This window comes from Parus major, chromosome 1A (genome assembly GCF_001522545.3).
Source record: "Parus major isolate Abel chromosome 1A, Parus_major1.1, whole genome shotgun sequence".
In the NCBI taxonomy this organism is placed as follows: domain Eukaryota; kingdom Metazoa; phylum Chordata; class Aves; order Passeriformes; family Paridae; genus Parus; species Parus major.
In genome coordinates, this window is record NC_031773.1 from 52,480,740 (window position 1) to 52,500,741 (window position 20,002).

Genomic DNA, 20,002 nt, shown 5'->3' on the forward strand with positions numbered 1-20,002 from the left:
TGCACAGCAACTGCAGAAGGTGGGGCAGGGATATTGGAGAACCTCAGCTAAGGAAAAAGCTCATGAGGCAACTAAGAATTAACTTAGGAGACAATATTTATGGAAGAGTAATAGTATTAGGACAGTGCTTATCATTAAACCCTCTTCCCCAATTTGACAAATTGACTCACTCTGCATCAGAAATTCCAAGTTTGTTCACGCACATTGCTGAAAAACAGACACACTTCAGTATTTACAATGTGTTTGATAGGACAACCACTTTATTACAAAGAACAAACAATGCTTCAAAATAAGACTAATCAACTTGTATTGTACAAAATGTCAGTTTCCTTGTAGAGGTCATTAAGTAACAGGCTGTAAGACTAAGTTCACGTCAAATTTGCTATCCTGAAATAATCAGATAACAACAGTAATACTTATTATATTATCTTCAGAGTTTATGGCATGATCATGTGCTCTACTCCAAACTACATTCAAAAGATATTGCTATAATTACTTTGAAAACACAAAGTGTAGGTTATTGTTCACTTCATTTCCACTTTCACAAGAACATTCTGAAGATGAAGCTGTAGCAGTGTCTGCCATGACTGGCATGACTGTGCTATGCTTACACAGTCACAACCTCCCTAAGGAGTTCAGTAAACCTAGACATTTCTACAATATGGATACTGTAATCTGATAGATTTCAGCTTCTGTTACATGTCCTTTATCTGAAATAAATGGATAACATGGAGTCTCAAAGAGCTGGTGTCAACAGTCTTCTAAACTTTAAAATCGAACAATCAATATTTGTCTGATATCTAGTTGATAGGCAAACAGGTGGGATTTAGACATTATAAATACAGTTCTAAAAACAGACCACAAAGTGTATTTTACAGTGTGTACCACAATTTCAGTTTAAAGTAAAACTGTGAGCAACTGAAGAGTTGCATATGATCACTATTCAACGTTACCCAACTTGGACGAAAAAAGAGAAAGTGACATCTTACGTCAAGTCAGCTGAAGAAAGCACACTCACAAGGAAATTATACTTTCATTGAAAACGCCACAGTTTTACCCTTTGGTACTCGTGACATACCCACTGAAAAAAGAAATTGTGCAAAGCATGTGAAACCAAGTGCAAAAAAAACTCCACCCAGACACACCCAACAGGTTTTATTCTTAAATAACAACTCCACAATCACAGCTATCAACCAACAAAATCAAAGCCACAAGTGTTTTCTCTAAAGGCTTCTTTCACAGTACTAATAAGAAAAACCAAGTTCTATTCTTCTAGTTGACAGTTCATGTGTATGGTACTTTAGTTATCAGACAGTATTGGTAGCGAGATCCTACCTGACAAAATGGACCATTTAAACACAAATATCTTAAAGCCAGTTAACTTCAGGAAAAGTCCTATACATTCATACTATAAACACTGTTTAAAGTGAAACTGGGATATCTGTTACTGCCATAAGCACATGATTTTTCTATGGAGTCAAACCACATGTGTTACTCCTGTGCCACAATTAACATTATTATAGCCATTTATGGTCCCCAGCATTTTCTAGATGCTATTGGAGCATGTGATGCATTGCAGTAATTAAGGCTGTACCAGCACTTCGTTATAACCCTGATTCTCAGGGTAGCCAATGCTTGGCTATTTAATCTGCTCTGGGATACTTGAGCTGCTAAATCTCTACCATTTTAGTGATACTTCTCCCACCAAACCAGGCACATCATTGATTTTAGTTTATATATTTACAAATGCTCTTAAGACAAATTTAACTGGAAGAGGCAAGAAATTCTACCTTGATGTATAATCTTTTGGCATTTGGGGCAAAATTAAAGTGCAAAGTATAAACTTCATTGCACAGTAAATAATTTAGATTTTATTTTAAAATAAATCTTATTTAGGTGCCTCAATCTATTCACCTAGTGACCTTGTCCAACTCAGCCATTTTCCTCTACACTTTGGTAAACATAGTTTTATATATAGATACATAAATAGCATTTAAAATGTTTACCTTTATTTCACTACTGTGAACAATTGTTTTTCTTTTCGCATAGGAATGGATCAACCTATTCCTAGAAGTAATGCTTGTTGATTTTATCAGCTAGCTAGTTAATGTAAAATGATGCATAGTAAAAGGGAGATACTGAACTTGATTGGTAGAATATATTGGTAAAGCAAACAAGCACTTAAGAGGATTAACTGGAATAAATATGTTGAAAGTTGCCATATAACATGTGCAAAATTGCTTACCATGTATTCTAAACTTTGGTTAAAATTTTCAGATTGAAGTTTTACAGAAACATTATGGAAGCAACACAAGTGATTACTAACACAGGAATGAGGTAAGTTATTATTAGTGCAAAAAGCAAGCATATGCTAAAAGCAAAGCATATGGATTTAAAAAAAAAAAAAAAAAAAAGAGAATGAATCTCATGGAAGTTTTAATACAAGACCAGAAAGGTCTCTTGTAAACATTGGTATTTACAAGTTTAAGATTTGTACAACTACAAAAGGATCATTTTAAGTAATAGTAGTGCATTTACAATGAATTTGTGTTTTTTGTAATAAGAGCAATGGATAAGTTTATCTTTTTCCTTTTAAATTTTCAGGGGATATCTTTCAAGATTAAGATATTTGTTACAAATAGTAGAAAAAATCCTTTCTTTACAAAAAAAGTATATATTAAAATATTTATACATTTTAAGTTACTATATAATAACTGGAAATTTTTGCCTTGTACTCAGGCACCACAATGAAGAATGTGGTATAGGGAACCAAAACCAAAGAGAATTTGTTCATATCCCAAATCTTATGAATTACCTATGCAAGATCTGTAGCAATCACGGGGACTCTACTTCAAATACTACTACTTGTGCCAATTCTTTTATTCATTTTGAATTTGAAGCTCTGCCTTCTTTAAATTTTAACTTATCACTACCAAAAAGAGGTGCTGGATAGAGTGTGATCCTCCACCCCACCATCTCTGATACATTTTCTATATGATACTCATACCTGAGCAAGGCTCTATAACGTTGATGTGTCAAACGTAAAAAAGGTTATATATTTTTAAGATAAAAACAATGCAAAAATAAAATATTTGTAGCATTTACAAATAGTACAAGAGTTACATTAAACACTACATTCGAAACTTGAGATTTATTAAGTCGCTTCTACTTTGAGCCTGATGTTTTCATATCTGCAAAAAGAAGGAAACATTGTTAAATGTTGCATGATTTTACATGGTGTACAAACATTTTCAAACACTGTTTCAGAGTTCTAGGATATAGATCATGGTCAAAACCCCTGCCAATTAAAGGGTTAAAACAGCATTGAAATACTGAACATCATTCTTCTTCATTGTTACTCCCCATCTTAGAAAAGCATATATTAGAAACCAAGGAGTGGAGCGTTCAACAGGTGGGTCCCAGCCCACCAAGGTCACCCTTGTGCTGCTACCCCTGCAGCACAGTTCCCTGCTGCCCGAGGGGATGGGCACCCTGCCCTTCCTACCTTCCTCTGTGCCCACACCACCTCTTGTTGAGCAATGCCAGCTCCCAACAAAGGTAAGCCAGAAATGGGAAGGAGCAGGATGAGAAGCTGGCAAAACTTGAGAACCCAGGTTGGCTTACTTATAAGGCAAGCCAGAACTGACCAGGCTAACACTAGTTTTATTTCCAGTGGATCCATTCCCATTCCCAAATCATTATGAACCTGTCAAAATTCAAGCCCAGGGACAAGATGACAAAACCTCTTCTGGTTGTAACAGATTTTAAAGTGTATGTGCATCACAAAAATGCACCTTACATCACCCAAAGGAATTTTTCCTCCATTCAGGAGGTTGAGAAGACTGAAAAAAATCCCTGTTTACACTGTATGTCATGTACATGAAGCACATAACTGCATTTCTTCTTACTAGACTGAAAAACTTCTGAGCTGAAGTGAATTCTAGGAAAGTCAGAAGCAACAACTAGAATTGCATGAAACAACTAAAACTACGTAACATGGAACAAAACAACATTTCAAGAAATTCACATCCAATAAGTGCTGTGTTGGTTCTGGAAGGCATGCACAGCTCCTGCTCCACTCAAATGCTGTGTGTGACAGTGACTTTACCTTGAAGCCACCGGACCTGCGTGGCCGGGCCATAGCCCCTCTCGTTCTTGGCTGAAATCCTGAACACTATGGCAGGCCGGGAGGTGTAATCCACGTGGGCATTGGAAAGCTGGGCAGCAGTCACTATGCAGGAAGTTTTAAGACCACAGTATATCCTCATAAATACAAGCTGACTTGGATTTTCCTGTAATTGCGTGGAACGGATAGCTAAATAGGCAGAATATTCTAAAATATTTCCAGAGGGTGAAGCAGGAGGTTCCCAAGAAAGATGAATGCAGTCTACACTCTGAAGAAAGAGAGAAAAATATGATAGCATGTAGCTAACCATAAATATATTAACAATATAAAAAAACGCAAATTCTAAATATTATCTGAAAATTCTAACCTATCATCACCACACTGGAGATAAGGATGTGTCTTTTGACTGTTTTTAAGAATCCCTAAGGATTTAATGATGCAAGACTAGAAAATCATGGGGAAACTGCCAGATGATTGAATGTATATCTGCTAACATGAAGATTAACTCTTAAAATAATTATTTTTGGCAAATTTCTTAAAGAATATTATATTGAGCAGAGTTAACCAAGTAAGCATTGGGTACTATTCTATATGACAATTCAAGCTTCAAAATAAAACCAACTATAACCAAGAGTTCTGAGATTATACCAATGACCAGAATTTTACACATCAGAATTACCTATATTTCTCACCTTGGTGATTTTGACTGTTGAAGGAGCTCCAGGAAAACCTGGAATGCACGTCTTGAATTCACTGATTTTACTGAAAGGCCCAACACCACAGCCATTAATTGCAGCAACTCTGAACCTGTACACTGTGCCTGGAAACAGATCCTGTTTCTTAAGTAATCTGTAGTCTGGTACATCTGCACCTTCCGTCTGAAAATAAAGCAACATTTGTGTTAATGTTTAAGATATTATAAACACAGGTTAAAAAAGTATGAATTGTTAAACTGAGATTAATTAAGTTTAATTGAAACTGAAAATCTATTTAATACTGCTGGACTTACATCAGAACTTATGGTTCTGACTGACACAATATTATCTGACCTCAAAAAGCTGATCTAAGATGCTATGTGAGACTACATCTCAAGATCAAAAGATTTCCCATTTTTTCAGCCACTTAAATTAAACTGTACCTTGTGGTTATTTTTACTCAGTAAAGTTAAAACAAAGTAGCATTTACAACTACATAAATTATGATTTAGTTAACATAATCTTCAGTCCTAAAAAATATTTTCATTTCAAAAGCAGTTATTCCTAACATTAGGAGCTACATTTCAATGTGTAGGTAATCAAAATGTTTTTAAGGAAAAGCACTGTAAGTTAGTAACAAATAGCTTTCTGAAACATTATGCACTACCATACTTCCATGATTAATATATGCATTGATGCATCACTGATCCTTACAGTGGAACTCTTTTCCTACCAAATAATGTGAAAGAACCAATTGATGCAATCAATGTAAACACTGTACAATGTACGGTGCTCTTTAAAACTAAGACAGAATATTTATAGTGAAGTGCTTTCAAAAAAAGGTTTCTGTTGTTTTTGTTTCTGTCTCAAGAAGACACACAATTTTTGTTTCTAGTTAATTAGGATATCACTAATTTATACTTTTACTATCACAACTGTTACATTTTTGCAAGTTTCCCACTCATATTTTACTTGTATCAATTTACATGTACCAAACATTACCTTAGAAAGATCTAATACAAATATCACTATAGTTCCATATCTAGTCTTTTTAAACAGCCTAACCTATAAACATAGGTATATGTTTATAAGTATCTTTAACAATTTATATAAGTATCTTTAACAATTTTTATGCAAAGATTCTGAGAACAGAGAAGAAACTGAAACATTTCAATGCTGGACTGCAATAACATATTAAGAAATTGGGAGATTTTCAGTTTTTAAGAATTTTACTGGTTTGAAAGTTTAGCAAGTTTAGAATTGTTTCCTAAGGCAAGAAATAATATAAGAATTAGTAACAGCAAAATAAGATATTTTGTATTATCATACATAAACAACAAAAGAAAATTCATTAGAAAATAGTAAAAAGAGGTGAGAAACTGGTCAAAAAATACAAAACTCCTACAAGCACCAGATTCTGCTGCAGTATCAGGAAACCCCATATTTTGTTGTGAACTATATAAGCAACAGATTCCGAGACAGGTACATGTGAGTTACATCAGAGAAGCAGCAGCTACCTTGCTATTGATGTTCAGTGTTTCCTCTGGCAGCAAGTAGAACTGGCTCACCACAGCACTGTTGTTCTTAAAAATTCCCACATCGTACCACCGGCGGTCCCTGGTTTTCACCGGTGCCGGCGGCCTCTGGGGAGCTCTCTAGTATTTGAAGAACACATCATGTAGATTACCCACACTTCAATGCCATGGAAAAAAATGTCAAGGCTCTAGTATATGTAAGAGTCAACCCCCTTTTATACCAGTGTTACTTTCTTATGCTTCAAATGAATATGCATGTATTATTAAAACACTGTGCAAACCAACTAGCTCTTGTACAGTTGCTCAGACACAGTCTGCCATTTAAAAAGCAACAGCTGGGATGTTGCATCTGATGTTCTGAGCAGGGAGGGGAAGAAGCTTAAAGCTGTAGAACTAGGTGTCTGTAGCAGCATGTAGTTGTGAGTTAATTTCTCTCAGAGGTCAAGAAGTTTCCCAAGGTGGTTCAACATCAGCAGCTCTCCCTGGGGCTCAGCTGCACCTCAACCCCACACGTGCTCTTTGTCAGGCACTGCGGAACTCGCCTGCAGCTGAGAACAGCCCTCTGCTGTGGCCTCTGTGGGGCCATGGGGATGGAGGGTGTGCAAACTGCTCCTGACTGACCCACAAACACAAACTGGCTTTCTTGCTCGTCTCCAGGCACCAGGAAGGGCACTTGCAGAGTCAGGTGCCCAGCACAGATCAGCCATGATCCTGCTAGCATGGAAATGGGGCAGGAGCTGCAGCTGCTCTTGGCAGAAGCACACCAACCCGTTATTAGCAGCTGCTTCTCCCCTTTGTCCCTTGCTTTTGGTGGCAACAGTGGCACCTTGGGTTTGTGTATTAAGTTGTAAGCAGGTGAAATAGGAAGCATTTACTTTTTCAGGCAGTATTTACAGCTTGCATAGTCAGTCCCCATCTCCTCTAGGGAAAAACATCAAGATGTCAGTTAAGTTATGTTTCAAATCTATAGAATCATCAGCTAACACTAGTCTGATCTAATACATACTTAATTTTAAATTCAGTTGTGCATACAGAAAAACTTTTTCACATCATGCAGCAGAGACCATTCCACTGTGCCAGTTGATAAAAATGATTCAACAGCTGAAACATGTACTTGGATCTCCTCCCAACTACACAACTGCTACTTAGACTCAAATCTAACTCACAAAATGCAATTAGTTTTACAACAGAAATGTTTACCCCTCTATTATTCACTCCAAGCTCAAAATAAACATTGCTTTTATTTCAGAAATATAATTAAAGGAAAACAGAACAGCCCTTACAACTAATCAACAGAACAATAGGTAAAGCAATCTGATAATACTTTTTCAGACTTACAGAAGAGTGTGAATCATTTGTCTGTCCAGTATTGACCCTTGTTGAAGGCATGGCAAAAGCAGTTTCAGCAGCTAAAAACAAAATGTTAAATTTTAAAAACTTCAGCAATAGAAAAAAATTAATACAAAACCCACACAGTATTAAAGTTGACCTCAATAGCCATTTACAAGTATTTGTTGCACAAGAACATCTCAGACTTCTTTTGCATGCAGTTCTATTTATAATACAAACTAATTTTGGCTTCTCTCATATTCCCAGAACAATTCCAAGAGTCTAGCATTGGAGGCTGCTACAGATAATGCAAACAGAAGGCAGGACTCAGAAAAATCCTAAAAACTGACAGGACTATGAAACCAATATAAAATATTTGTAAGCAAATAATCTGAATACCAGATTGAGGCACATAGTGAGGACATTGTATGAATAGTCTAAGTTTGAATTCTTAATTTGATTGCATTGTCTCTGACATCAATGCAGTCTGAATTTTAAATATAAGCAGTTAATTTGTAAACAATCCTAACAAATGGGAACAGAGCATTCCTTAAATTTAAAATTGAATCAAAAGAAAAAAAAAATTAAGCACATGGGTAACACAAAGGAGTATTAGTATTTTATGCTTGTGTTCCTGGGATTTGCTTTTAAAATACAATGCTACTTGGTAAAAATTATACTATATACACAACATCAATATCAGAATACAGTTCTTTAGTTAACACTCAAAACAGTAACAAGCACAGCCTGTTGATATTTGTCAAAAACAAAACTTGAAAAACTACCCATTTATGTTCTGTATTGCTGCTTATTTTGGGTATTTCCAGCAGCCTGTGAAGAGGTCAGCACATTAGACCAGCAATGAGCTGGCCACATTAACTAGGCATATTTATTATACAGGTCAGTTACTTAAAATCCAAATCATCTAAGGTTACTATTTTAGTCTTTTGCTGACTAAATAGACAAGCACTGAATGAAAGCAAATGTGCAATGAGCACCAAAACAGGCTACCACTGATATTTAGGAAATGGACCTCTGCATAAATGAAGATTTTAAAGATTTGCTTACAGGAAACATGATGGTTTACAAAAGCATAGAAGGAATATCCCAACTAAAAGATGTATAAATCCTAGCAGAGATCATCCAGGCTGCACAAGGTCTTCAATTCCCAAAGCCCTATCTACATCCCAGGTACTACTCAACATGGGAATCCCACTACACTAGAGGAACTCTGATGGCCTTAAAAATATATGGCTCAAAATACAGTATGTGAAACACATTTCAAACCTTCAGATTTTGAATTGAATGTTGTTAGTGAAGTTTCATCTTTAACAACTGCCCCATTTGTACTTGATGATTCAGTTTTAACAGCCTGCTGGGTTACCATAGTTTGTGTGCTGGAGACAGTACTGGATACAGAAGCATCAGGATTTACACTTTGTTTGTCCAAGTCATGTAATTCACCTACATTTGCTGATGTCTGAGCACCTAAAAAAAAAAAGAAAATATTAGCCAGAATTCAGTATTGGTAACACAACAAATCTCAGCTTGGTCTAACAGATTTAGTTTCATATAAAGCCTGAATTTAGCTCAGAATTAGGTTAGAACAGATCTGATTTTATTGATTGCTAATGTTTACTTCAGGTTTATAACTGAACAGAAGTCTGTCTCCACAGTCACAAACAAATGTATGTAAACAGTTAGTTTAAGCTTGCTGTTTTCTATGTATATGGTCACAAAAATTAATTTTGGAAAAAAGCCCTACTAAAAGAAAGCATCCACACAAATCAGTATCACAGATTTGTATCAATTTAAGATAACCCCTGTAGAAGTCTGTTTCTCACTTAGCAACAAGAAGGAAAACTTCCACATCTAATTAAATTCCACTGTGAAGAAAATAAAAATCCAACTACCTATAACATACATTGAAGTCAAACATAAAGATCAGGTGATTAAGCCTGGATTTACTACACTGAACTTAAGGCACTTCCATGAAATGCATAAATTACAGCCTTGCCATCTTTTTCTCCCTCTGCAGTCAGAGAAAAATATGCTTCTCTCTACATTGCCTGAAATTTTACATCAGCCAATAGCTTTTGACTGCTAACAGACAGACACATTGTCAGTCTGCAGTTACTATCACCATAATGTTGTAAAATGTCATCTGTCCTTTTTTACTTGATTTTAAAAAATGGCTATTTATGTTTAAATAAGCAGATTTTCCATCATAATAATGAATATATGGAACATTTCAAACAAGTTAAGATTTCAATTGTCTTCATATTTTCTAAAAATACATTCAGTAATAACTAACACAAATTGGGTTTTTTATACTTTAAAGAACTCTTAAATCATTTTAAATTACAAAACAGAAACAATCTTATTTTATGTTTTTGAGATGAATTTTAACTCTCACTTGAAGTTTTTTTTTTTTCTATAGTCATCTTACTTGAAGTACAAACAGGCAAAAGAGAAGGGGCATTTGATTCTTTGAATCCTGTGGCATCTGCATGGTTTTTCATAGTCTCCTGTGTAACTTTGTTTTCAGGTGCTGCAACCTTTTCTTTTCCTTCTACTTTTGAACTGGATGAAAGGGCAACTTGGACCTAACCAAAACAACACATTTGTTAATATTAAACTGCAAAGTTCAGAAATTTCAATTGCAAACACAGCATGAAAATGCTCGCTCAGAAACAACAATATAAACTCCTTCAACAATTCCCCCTAGCACTTTAAATTAGACCAAGAAATCAATCTCTCAATCCTTACCTTAATCATTATAAAACAAAGACTCAAACACTGAGTTGACTAGGAAGAGTCACACTAAATTTTATCATTACATGGAATTTCATTGCTGTGTATATTTAGTTGTATATTTAGTCTACTGGGGGGACTACCAGAGATGGGGAAAATCACAATTACAGTCTTTCAATCTTTGCTTTCCTGATACAATGTACTTGAGATATTTCTATTCTTAGTGAAATTTATGGTACTTCTACATGTATTTTCTTGAGGAATACATTATGATCTAAGACTTCACAAAGAGAAGGTCCAAAGTTCTAAAAATGGGATCCTTTTGCCAGAGTTGTTCCTCACTGTTTCTGTTAAATTAGCAAAACAGAGGAACATGCACAACCACACACCAGACAGATAAGAACTGGATTTAACCTGCTGTAGGAACTTACAACTAACCAGACTAGCATAAAACTAAACTGGACTAACAAAGAAGGAATATGCCTTATTCTTTTTGCTCCCCACATTAATGGGAACCAATATTTTGAGGATGAATAGTATTCCTACTGGTGGCAGGCTCCCAGATGGCATTGTGGAAGACAATATACTTGCAATCCCTTTCTGCATTAACAAGAAGAGGACTTGAAAGATTGTCTCTCAATCATAAAAGCAAAAAGTATGAAAGAAAACAGACAATTACTTCAGCAGGTGTCTTTTTGTTTTATTTGCATTTTTTCCTAAGACCTAAAAATTATGCAGGGAGTTTTAAAACTGAGGAAGTGTTCTGGCAGTTCACTACCTTCCCACTACCTTCCCATGAAGCATTTTTCATTTTACACTTACATTATTAGGAATGAGATTATTTGTTTGGCTTGGATGATCCGCCTTCGTTTCTGGATAAGGGACACTAGGCAATGATTGTGGACTCTGATGGAGAGAACAGCCACCTTGCAGGTAAACAAAAGCAAATTCCCATCAGTTATGTAAAACTTAATATTATGATTAATATTAATATTAATATTATTTCAGTAAGGAAGAGGGAAGCCAAGGTTGCTTGAAAGAAAACTTTGTTGTAAGTCTGAAATGAAACTGTATAACCAAACATTCAAATAAAATCTCTTCCTCACTGTTTCCTTTCTCAACTTGTGCCCAGCATTCTACAAATATCTTCATAATTCAGATAGCTGGCCAAAATCAACAGAAACAAGTGAAAGGGGGGTTTTCCGTAACTATGATGCAGGCATTTGGAGAATAACCAAAGAAACAGGGTCTCTCCCTCTCTCATGGAATGGTTCTTTAAAAACCAAACTCATATTTATTATTTCTGCAACCCTCCAGTGTGCCTGTGCACAAACATTAGTGTAATGTGATCTGACTGCTACCTTGTGAACTCAGCACTGATGTCTCAGGAACGCCAGTACCAGGAATTCCAGCCACCGGTGGCACTGGTGAGTCAGCATGTAACTGAAGAAGATATCCTTCAACTGTAGGTACCTCATCCCACTTCAGTTGAAAAGAGTTGGTTGTAGCTCTGATCAGCTGTACCTGTGATGGTGCTAGAGGTCTCTCTGCAAGAAACCAATAAAAACACAGATGGCACGTTAGAAATTGCCCTCCCTTACCAGTTTAGTCAATAGCTGCATATTGCAAGTAAAATCAGTTGCTCCTTTTTCACTAATACACAATATATACCAGATTCAACAAGAAACAACTGTCAAAAGGTGGCAAGCCAAGTCAGAAAATTATGAAGTGTCTTTTCAAAGTGTTCAAAAATGCTCCAGTTCTGATGCTTTGTTTTTAATGGTTCTTCTGCTGCCAGTAGGCCTTTGGGTTTTAGCTACATCATTGTAGGGATTACAGAGACAGGAGATCCTTGTGCTTTCCTGAAATGCTGCAGGTAGCTCTTTGGCTCCTAAAGCTTTACATATTCCTCTAATTCCTCTAATAATTATTCCTCTTCCTTTCTGCTTGCTCTGTGTAGCTGAAGTGAGCTTTTGCTCTAACTTCTGCACAGGCTGAAGCCTAGACATGACTAATGCCCATGGCTTGTTCCTATCACATGCCTCTATGCCTGACCAGACTGTAATCTTAAGCACATCCCTCCCCTGCTACTCTTTTTCATTTTCTGAGGGAAAAATGAAACAGGGAAAAAAAAAGTTTTATTCTAATTCCTTCTCTCCAAACACCATCTCAGTGTCCTGCTATCAATGAAACTACTAAAGTAATTAGTCTCCAGAATTCCCTTCATCTCAAGACCATTTTGGTCCTTTCTTAGATTGAAGAGTATCTTTTTGCAGTCCAAGAGATGAGGAAGCAGCAGCAGCAATGATCCCAAGAGAAGAAGGGATTTGGTGAATAAAGTAAGTAGTAGCAGAAAAGATCACTAAAAAGAGAGGCCAGGAACCCTGAGTTTAGAACAGCCTTTAGCATCTTGTATCATCTGACTATGGCACGCAGTGCAGAATTTAGCATAAAGTTTTTTCAGAGACTTTAAATAAGCCTTCCTAATTTTTTCATTTTAAGTAATAGCCTTTAAAAAAACAGCAATGAAGCATGATTTAAAAATAATTTTTAAAATGTAAATAGTCTTCGAATTTGTTACAGCTTTAATGTTTTGACCATCAATCATGCAAACCTTCCATATGTTAACAAAACACAAGACATAGTACAAGTCTCTTACCAGTATCAAGGTACCAAAGATCTTTGCAGCAAACTTGATTGTTCCAAGCTTTTCTGTAACCATCTCTACCACTCCAGATATACAGACGAGTGCCAACAGCTACAGCACAGTGTCCTGCTCTTGGCCCTGGTAACAAGTTACTTTTGTCCTCCTGGCAATCTGAGATCAGACCTATCCATTCTGTGGTATCTAGTAAATGAAACTCAAAGCATTTAGTTTCTAGATGTTTTCCAAAACAAGACATAAAGATGTTAACACACTTAACTGCTCAGAAATAATGAAAATAAATCACCTGTTTTTATAGACAACTGTATTTAAAGTGGAAATATTATGAAAAGAAGCTCACTTTCCAATTAGTGTACAAGATAAAATCAATTCATACAGGCTGAATTTTCTGACCTCTGGTTATCTCTCTCAGGCAAATAGATCAGAAGTTGAGAGTTCAGGGATAGTACTACCATGCTTAGAAAAAACTCGTTTCAGAATCTGCCCCTGTGTTCTTCCATAAATGAAAAAGGAGTATTCACATTACTTAGTATTAAAGTTGTAATAACAAAGATTTGAAAAAGCAAACCTGCTGAATCTTCAAAGAAAAATAATAATTAAAATATTACTTTTCAAGTAATATGCAAAAAACTAGCAACTTCTTTATTCAGCCAGGATTCCAACTATGCATCCCAACCTTTTCTCAAGGTCTTCAAAATAGTTACTCTACTCTGTTAAGAAAATACAGATTCCAAATACCCACTCCCAGAAAGGCAGAAATACTAACCCAAATTAAGGTAAGAAAATGAACCCGTGCACTTCCATTCGCCATCAGGAGCAGAAATTTCACCTCCTGCTGACTGTGGAACCCATCCACCAAAAACATACATTCTGAAATACAGGAAAAGAGGGAAGAGGGAAAAAGAAAAGAAACACCAATTAACATCTAGATCTGCTACATGTGCTCTCTCAAACTAGGATAAAAAAGATTTCCACTGTGTTACAGTTTTGGTTCACAGCAAATTTTATTTGTATCTACTGTCTTTATGAAGTACAGTTGCAGACATCTACCTTCTGAAATTTTTGACCAAATGGACTGATTGAAAAACCCAACCACACAAAAAAATCCTGGAAACTCCTCAAACAACTTCCTAGAAACAGAAGTTAACACCTTAACATTTAGCAAACCATCATGCTAATGCTCTCCAAAAATCCCACATGTACAACAGAATTTCTACAATCCTTTACTGCAGACCTCACAGTAAGTCATGCTAAAATAAGATGACTGGCATTTAACTCAGATACTAAAATTAAAAAATATAATGCAGGCTACAAACTGCTAACATTTTAAGTAATGTGTTATTTGGACATATTATAATATGTCCAATTGCTGTTGGATCAGAAGATATAAAGTTTTCATACTTCTTTACTCCCTTGCCTCTTTCTCCCCATGCCAGCTTGTAAATTGATATAAAATGGACTGAAACACATGTTTAAAAATCCATTTTATTAATGCTACCTGCCAAAATAAACCATATTGGCAAGAAATGGAGTAATGAAGGACAGACTACAAAAAAAGTGGGGAATAGTTTTGTCTGGAGCTAGTTCTACTGTTTGAGCAGTTTCTTTGCATAGCTACCTCATCTGTGTCACACATACAGAGGCACTGAAGCTCGCTCCTGACAGAGCTCAGGCCCAGCTGAGGCTTCCCCAGAATGCACAAAGGTGCTCCAAGAAGCCCAGAAAGCTGCTGGTGGGTTGGGCAGATTATCCTGCTAGATGGAAACACTGACAGTTTGCTACCCTTGAGTTAACAGCAGCACTGAAATAGCAGGAAGCTACTCTACAGGGCTGATGTTTGTACTGAGCAGTAGTGGATAAGCATCATCATTCTCCTACTGGGTGTACCTTTCTAGAGTTGAGCTTTTAACAACAGACATACTTGTTTCCTATTACATTGGCCGTATGGAGACTGCGAGGAAGTGGTACTGTCCCTTTGGTTTCTGGTCTTGACCAGGTCATGGTTTCTAAAAGAAAGAGAATAAAATCCTCAAAAAAAAAAATTGTCTTGTTGCTACATATTTCACTACCTGGATTTTAGGAAGGAACGTACCTCTAATGTACAGCAAAGCTAAATTTCACCTTTTTAAGATGGCTGCTTTAAGAAAGAGGGTGAAATAACAAGCACTTGGAACTTCTTTTAAAAAAATCACAGGAAATACACACAAACTGAAACATATATTATGGTTTCATTATGGTTATTCAACTTTGTTTCACTAGAGTGCTTAAAAGGCTATGATACCCATCTCACAGAATACTCATAATCAGCGAGGATAATATATGCAAATAATACTGTATCTATTTAATTCCAAATATTACAAAAAGTTAACATTACTGTGTCAGTCTCAATAATATCCCGACCACAGCATGCCATTAACCATTTTATACTATAATTTTTTTCCCTCAGCCAGTAAGCACTGACTTCTGCTGGCAAACCAACTCACCAATGTCAAGTTCCCAGAGATCATTAAGTCGACAGCCACACATGCCTCCAAAAATATACATCTTTGGGCTTCCCACATCCTTTCTGCAGTACACAATGGCTGTGTGAGATTCTCGGGGAGATGGCAAGATTCCTTTGGTCACAGGAATACTCCAGCCGACCACGCCAGACCCATGTTGCAGCTCCAGTTCATAGAAATCATTTAAATATCTAGGGTATTATTGTCAAAGTATGAAAAACTCACTTATAAGCATGATGTGAAGTGCGCTTTAAACCCTGACCACTTCCAAACAATACAGACTTCTGTCTTGGGAGGGTGAAGAGTTTTAAACTCTCAAAACATTTGATGCATTGTGGGAAGTACCAAATCTGGATTTAAAATGGATTTAAAACAAAAAAAATTAACAGTTATAACTTGTTGCTTCTGAGAAAGCATGCTCTCTTATTTGCTACATTGTATTACATGAAAGAAACATGAAAACAACATTTCTTGTAAAAATTGGTACATATGGACACCTAAAATAAACTGCAAAGCTGTGGGAAATACATGATGACAAGAGGTATTAGAAATTTCTGCAGCTCTTAAGGCAGCAGAGGTGAGAAGAAGCTGTTTTTTTTCCTCGTGTCGTAAGGCTGGTCAATGCACAATTAGCCATTTGTTGCTGAATCTATCAGCAAGTTATTTTTAGATAATGGTCTTTGAATCTTGGCATTCACACCAGATATCTCTTGTTTACTGAGCTTGAAATTACCAGTTTATAGCTCAGTGGATATAAGTGCTCTGAACTGCAGGTGAATGTGGATATAAAACTTCAGCATTATAGCACAGTTTGCTGACAATAATGGCAAATTCAGCTGTTACTGTAAAAAATTTCCAGATGAATTCGTTACTGTTTTTCACAGCAATACAGAAGAAACATCCATCATGAATTCCCTGATGACTCATGAGACTCTGCTGATTGAGGTAATTCAAACAGACAAGCCATTCTTAAAAACATTGCCCAAAATAATAGAAGAAATACCAAAGCCTACTCAGGTTTCCCTACAAAAGTGTCAGAGCTGTCACTCAGTGTTCCATATTGTGGGATTAACAGAAGGAATACTTAACCTTCTTTGTATGTAACCCCTTCACTGCACAAATAATCCAACTTTGAGAACCTGGTGTGCAGGACAGCCTGCCTAGAATGTTCCTTTTCAAAGATATCAAATCTAGTAATTTCTTTATAAAGTCATTAAATTCAAAGATAAATCAGCATACCTGGGAACATTATTATTTGAATCTTCACTTTCATTTGCCAGGCCACCAAATAAATAGCACTTGTTACCATACAAAGAAAAGCTGTGGCCAAGCCGAGGACAGGGTGGAGATCCGTTTGAAGGAGCTTGAGGTTTCACTTTTTTCCAGAGCCATCGACTTGCCTTGAAGACAAGAAAAATGTTTTCAGAAATAATTTCATTTATAGTCAGTCATAACAAGTAGACTTAATATAATATTAACATTTTTATTAATATTTGTATATTTTCTGAATTCTATTTAAGGGAATGCTGGGCTTTTCTTACATCATTCATTAAAAGGGATGTGTAAGAGCTAACCTTAATAAAATTTTAAATATATTATGCTTTATTTAGACTAGTTGGAAGTCTCTATTTCAAAGTTATTTAGAATAAACTTCAGATTCTTAAGATGGAGAAAATCTTTCTGAAGAGCAAAGATCATCTAACTTTCCTCTGCAGTTGGTAAAATAAAATGTGTTTCTTCATAAACAGATAAATAAAGTAATCTTGAAAATCAAAACATATTCATACATTTCCTACCTGCAATTCATATAAATCATTGCTATATCTTCCATATTCAACCATTCCTCCAAAAACTAGTATTCTGGTACCATCACAAACAAATCCATGTGCTGCACAGCCTGGAGGAATATCTCCTCTTACAGCAGGAAGGAACCATTGATTTGTAACTATAGCAGGAAGTAAAAACAAAAAAAAAAACCAGAAAAAAATATTTTAAAAAATATTTCAAACACTGAAACATGTATTTTTAAACACTTCTGCTTTCTAAAGAATAACCTTTTATCTGCAGTTAACTGTGAACGGGCTATTTGCTTCATACTAAGTTTTAAATGAATCATATTTTTTTTTTAATAAAAAGAAAAGCAAACACCTCTATCAAACCAATGTAACTCAGTATATGAATGAGCCCATGAGGTCACTGTAACTAAGTCAGTCATGAAGGGTCATCCAGCAATTTAACAGACTTGCCAAGAATAGAGGCTAATGACGAACACAAGTGCAGCTCCACACAAAAGAGATAACTACGCTAACTCAGAGGGAGCTAGCCCTAGAAACAGAATTATTAGAGCTACAGCAGCATGGCACTGTGCCTGGACTTAATAGCCCTATTCAAAAACTAATTACACTGTTCTGGGACCAATTTTAATATCCACAGAGTGCTGCACTGATATGTGGGAGAGGAGAGGCAAAGAGTCAAGAAAAAGCAACTGAGACTTGTCTGATCCAGCTGCAGTATATTGCTGCCTAAACTGTTCTGGAATTTAAGAATTACAGGGGACAATGTCTTCTCTTTCCTACACTTTAATAAGAGCATGAAGAGGAGAAGTAGGAAATTAAAAGCTTCCAGTGAGTGTTGCTGCAGGGGATTAAGAGGCTCTCACTGTGTGCCAGCTCTTCGAAAATCATCACATGCATAGCAAGGGCCATGGATGACATCCCACATTTGGGCAGCTCAGGTCATAACCCTGCATCTTAAATCCCAGAATAAAAAAGGTCAGTTTGGGCCAAGCACTTGTCCAGAAACTGGAACAACTGAGTCATGATCCCTTTTGTCACTGCTGCAAAGGGGAAACATCTTAAACAGAAAATCTGTAAAGTAAAAAACAAAGTCATGGTAAGACTCACTCAAAAGGCACCTGTCAGAACCTCTGCTCTGATGGCATAACTATGCTAAGAGTTTTCTTTGGATTACTTTTCCAAACAGAAAGGTTAAGAGTTGTTTTTTTTTTCTTCTCCCCTCAGAAATACGTAAGTATTTCAGAAAATATTACAGAAATACGTAAGCATAGTAGATCTTAAAGCTATCAGAGGAAAATCTGCCGGGAAAAACCTCAAGCAGCCACCGCTGGCTGACTGAGCAGCACAGATCACTCACTGAACTCTCCCGTCTCGGCCCAAGCCCTGAAATTACACGCAAGTTTTCCAGCCTCATCCAGCATTCGGTACAGTAACTATCTAGGCGTCTAATCTTTCACGAATAAAATCGGTCTTGGGCAGCTTCCTGTTTGGAAAGGCTCCCGATGCCAACACGTTCACTTTTCCAAACAAGATTCCCATTCCAGCGCGTTCGGCTCCCGTGAGCTGCCGCCACCAGAGGGAAGGAGGGGGATCGGGCCACTCGTAGGGACTAATCCCGCCTGCCGCCATTCAGCCGCGACCTGCCAGGGGAGAGAGGCTCCGCACCCCTGCGCGACGGCCGGGGAAAGCAGAACCGGGAGATTCTCGGGGTCGCTTTTCCCCAGGAAGGACCACTAAGCCCGCAGCATCAGCCGGGGCGCAGCACTACCCCAGGGGAGACCCCTGGCCCAGGCGTATTTCCCGCCCCGCCATTTCGGCTCCGGGCAGCTCCTCAGCCCGCCCGCCGCCCCCTCGGCCGAGCCCCCGCGGGCAGCGCCGGGGGAGGGCGGGAGGCCCGGGGGGGATCCCCGGAGCCCTGCGGAGCCCGGTGCCACCGGCGGTCGCAGACGGGACGGCCCCGCCGCTGTCCCCCCCGCCCCGCCCGCCCCGCGGCGCGGCCCCGCCCCGCGCACCCGTGTTGTAGACGTGCAGCTCGTCGGCGATGCCCTCGTTGCCGCCGCCGAAGATGATGAGCAGCTCTCGGATGGCGACCGCGCGGTGCCCGTGGCGAGAGCGCGGCACCGGCCCCGTGAAGGAGGACACCCGCCTCCAGCTCAGCCCGGCGGCGGCCGCCGCCATCTCAGCGCCGCTCCCACAACGCACCGCGCGGCCGGGGCAGCCCGCCGGGGAAGGGGGAGCGCTGACGTGAGGGCGGCGGGTCCGTGTCCCGCCCGTGTCCCGCCCCGCGGCCGCCTCCGCCGCAGCCCCGGCTCGGCACGGCCCCCTCCGCTCCTGCGGCGCCCCGGGCCCGGCCGTGCTCCGGCGGGAGCCCTTTGGAGGCGCTCCCTGCCTGCAGCGCCCGCCGCCCGAGGGGTGCTCGGGCACCGCGGAGGTGGCGTGTGCTCCTCCGCTTGGGGCATCCGCTCTGCCGCCGAGCCCTCAGAAACGTGTAGCACATCCCCTTTCTTTTTAAATTTTTTTTTTTTTTTTTTTTTTTTTTTTTTTTTTTTTTTAAACTGGCTAGTGGTAGGCGAGGCATCGCTGCTGCCTGCGAGGTGTGCG

At 38.2% G+C, this 20,002-nt stretch overlaps 1 protein-coding gene across 4 annotated transcripts; it reads right to left on the bottom strand.

Moving 5' to 3' along the window:
• Nucleotides 1-235: 235 nt before the first annotated feature.
• On the bottom strand, nucleotides 236-19,859 carry HCFC2 (host cell factor C2). 4 transcript variants are annotated; one of them, XM_033514262.1, is made up of 16 exons: nucleotides 19,414-19,859; nucleotides 17,402-17,550; nucleotides 16,845-17,005; nucleotides 15,588-15,796; nucleotides 15,026-15,110; nucleotides 13,871-13,974; nucleotides 13,099-13,287; nucleotides 11,801-11,986; nucleotides 11,262-11,365; nucleotides 10,102-10,291; nucleotides 8,973-9,173; nucleotides 7,695-7,765; nucleotides 6,339-6,476; nucleotides 4,819-5,004; nucleotides 4,109-4,394; nucleotides 236-3,191 (listed from the first exon to the last, which is right to left on the bottom strand). In XM_033514262.1, the coding sequence occupies exons 1-16, from the start codon at nucleotides 19,577-19,579 to the stop codon at nucleotides 3,166-3,168; spliced, it is 2,451 nt and encodes an 816-aa protein (XP_033370153.1). In that variant the 5' UTR covers nucleotides 19,580-19,859; the 3' UTR covers nucleotides 236-3,165. The 4 variants fall into 4 exon arrangements, with proteins under 4 accessions (XP_033370153.1, XP_015483052.1, XP_033370152.1 ...); XM_015627566.2 differs by having other exon boundaries at nucleotides 10,135-10,291; nucleotides 19,414-19,604; XM_033514261.1 differs by lacking the exon at nucleotides 19,414-19,859 and adding an exon at nucleotides 18,759-19,158.
• Between the last annotated feature and the right edge of the window lie 143 nt (nucleotides 19,860-20,002).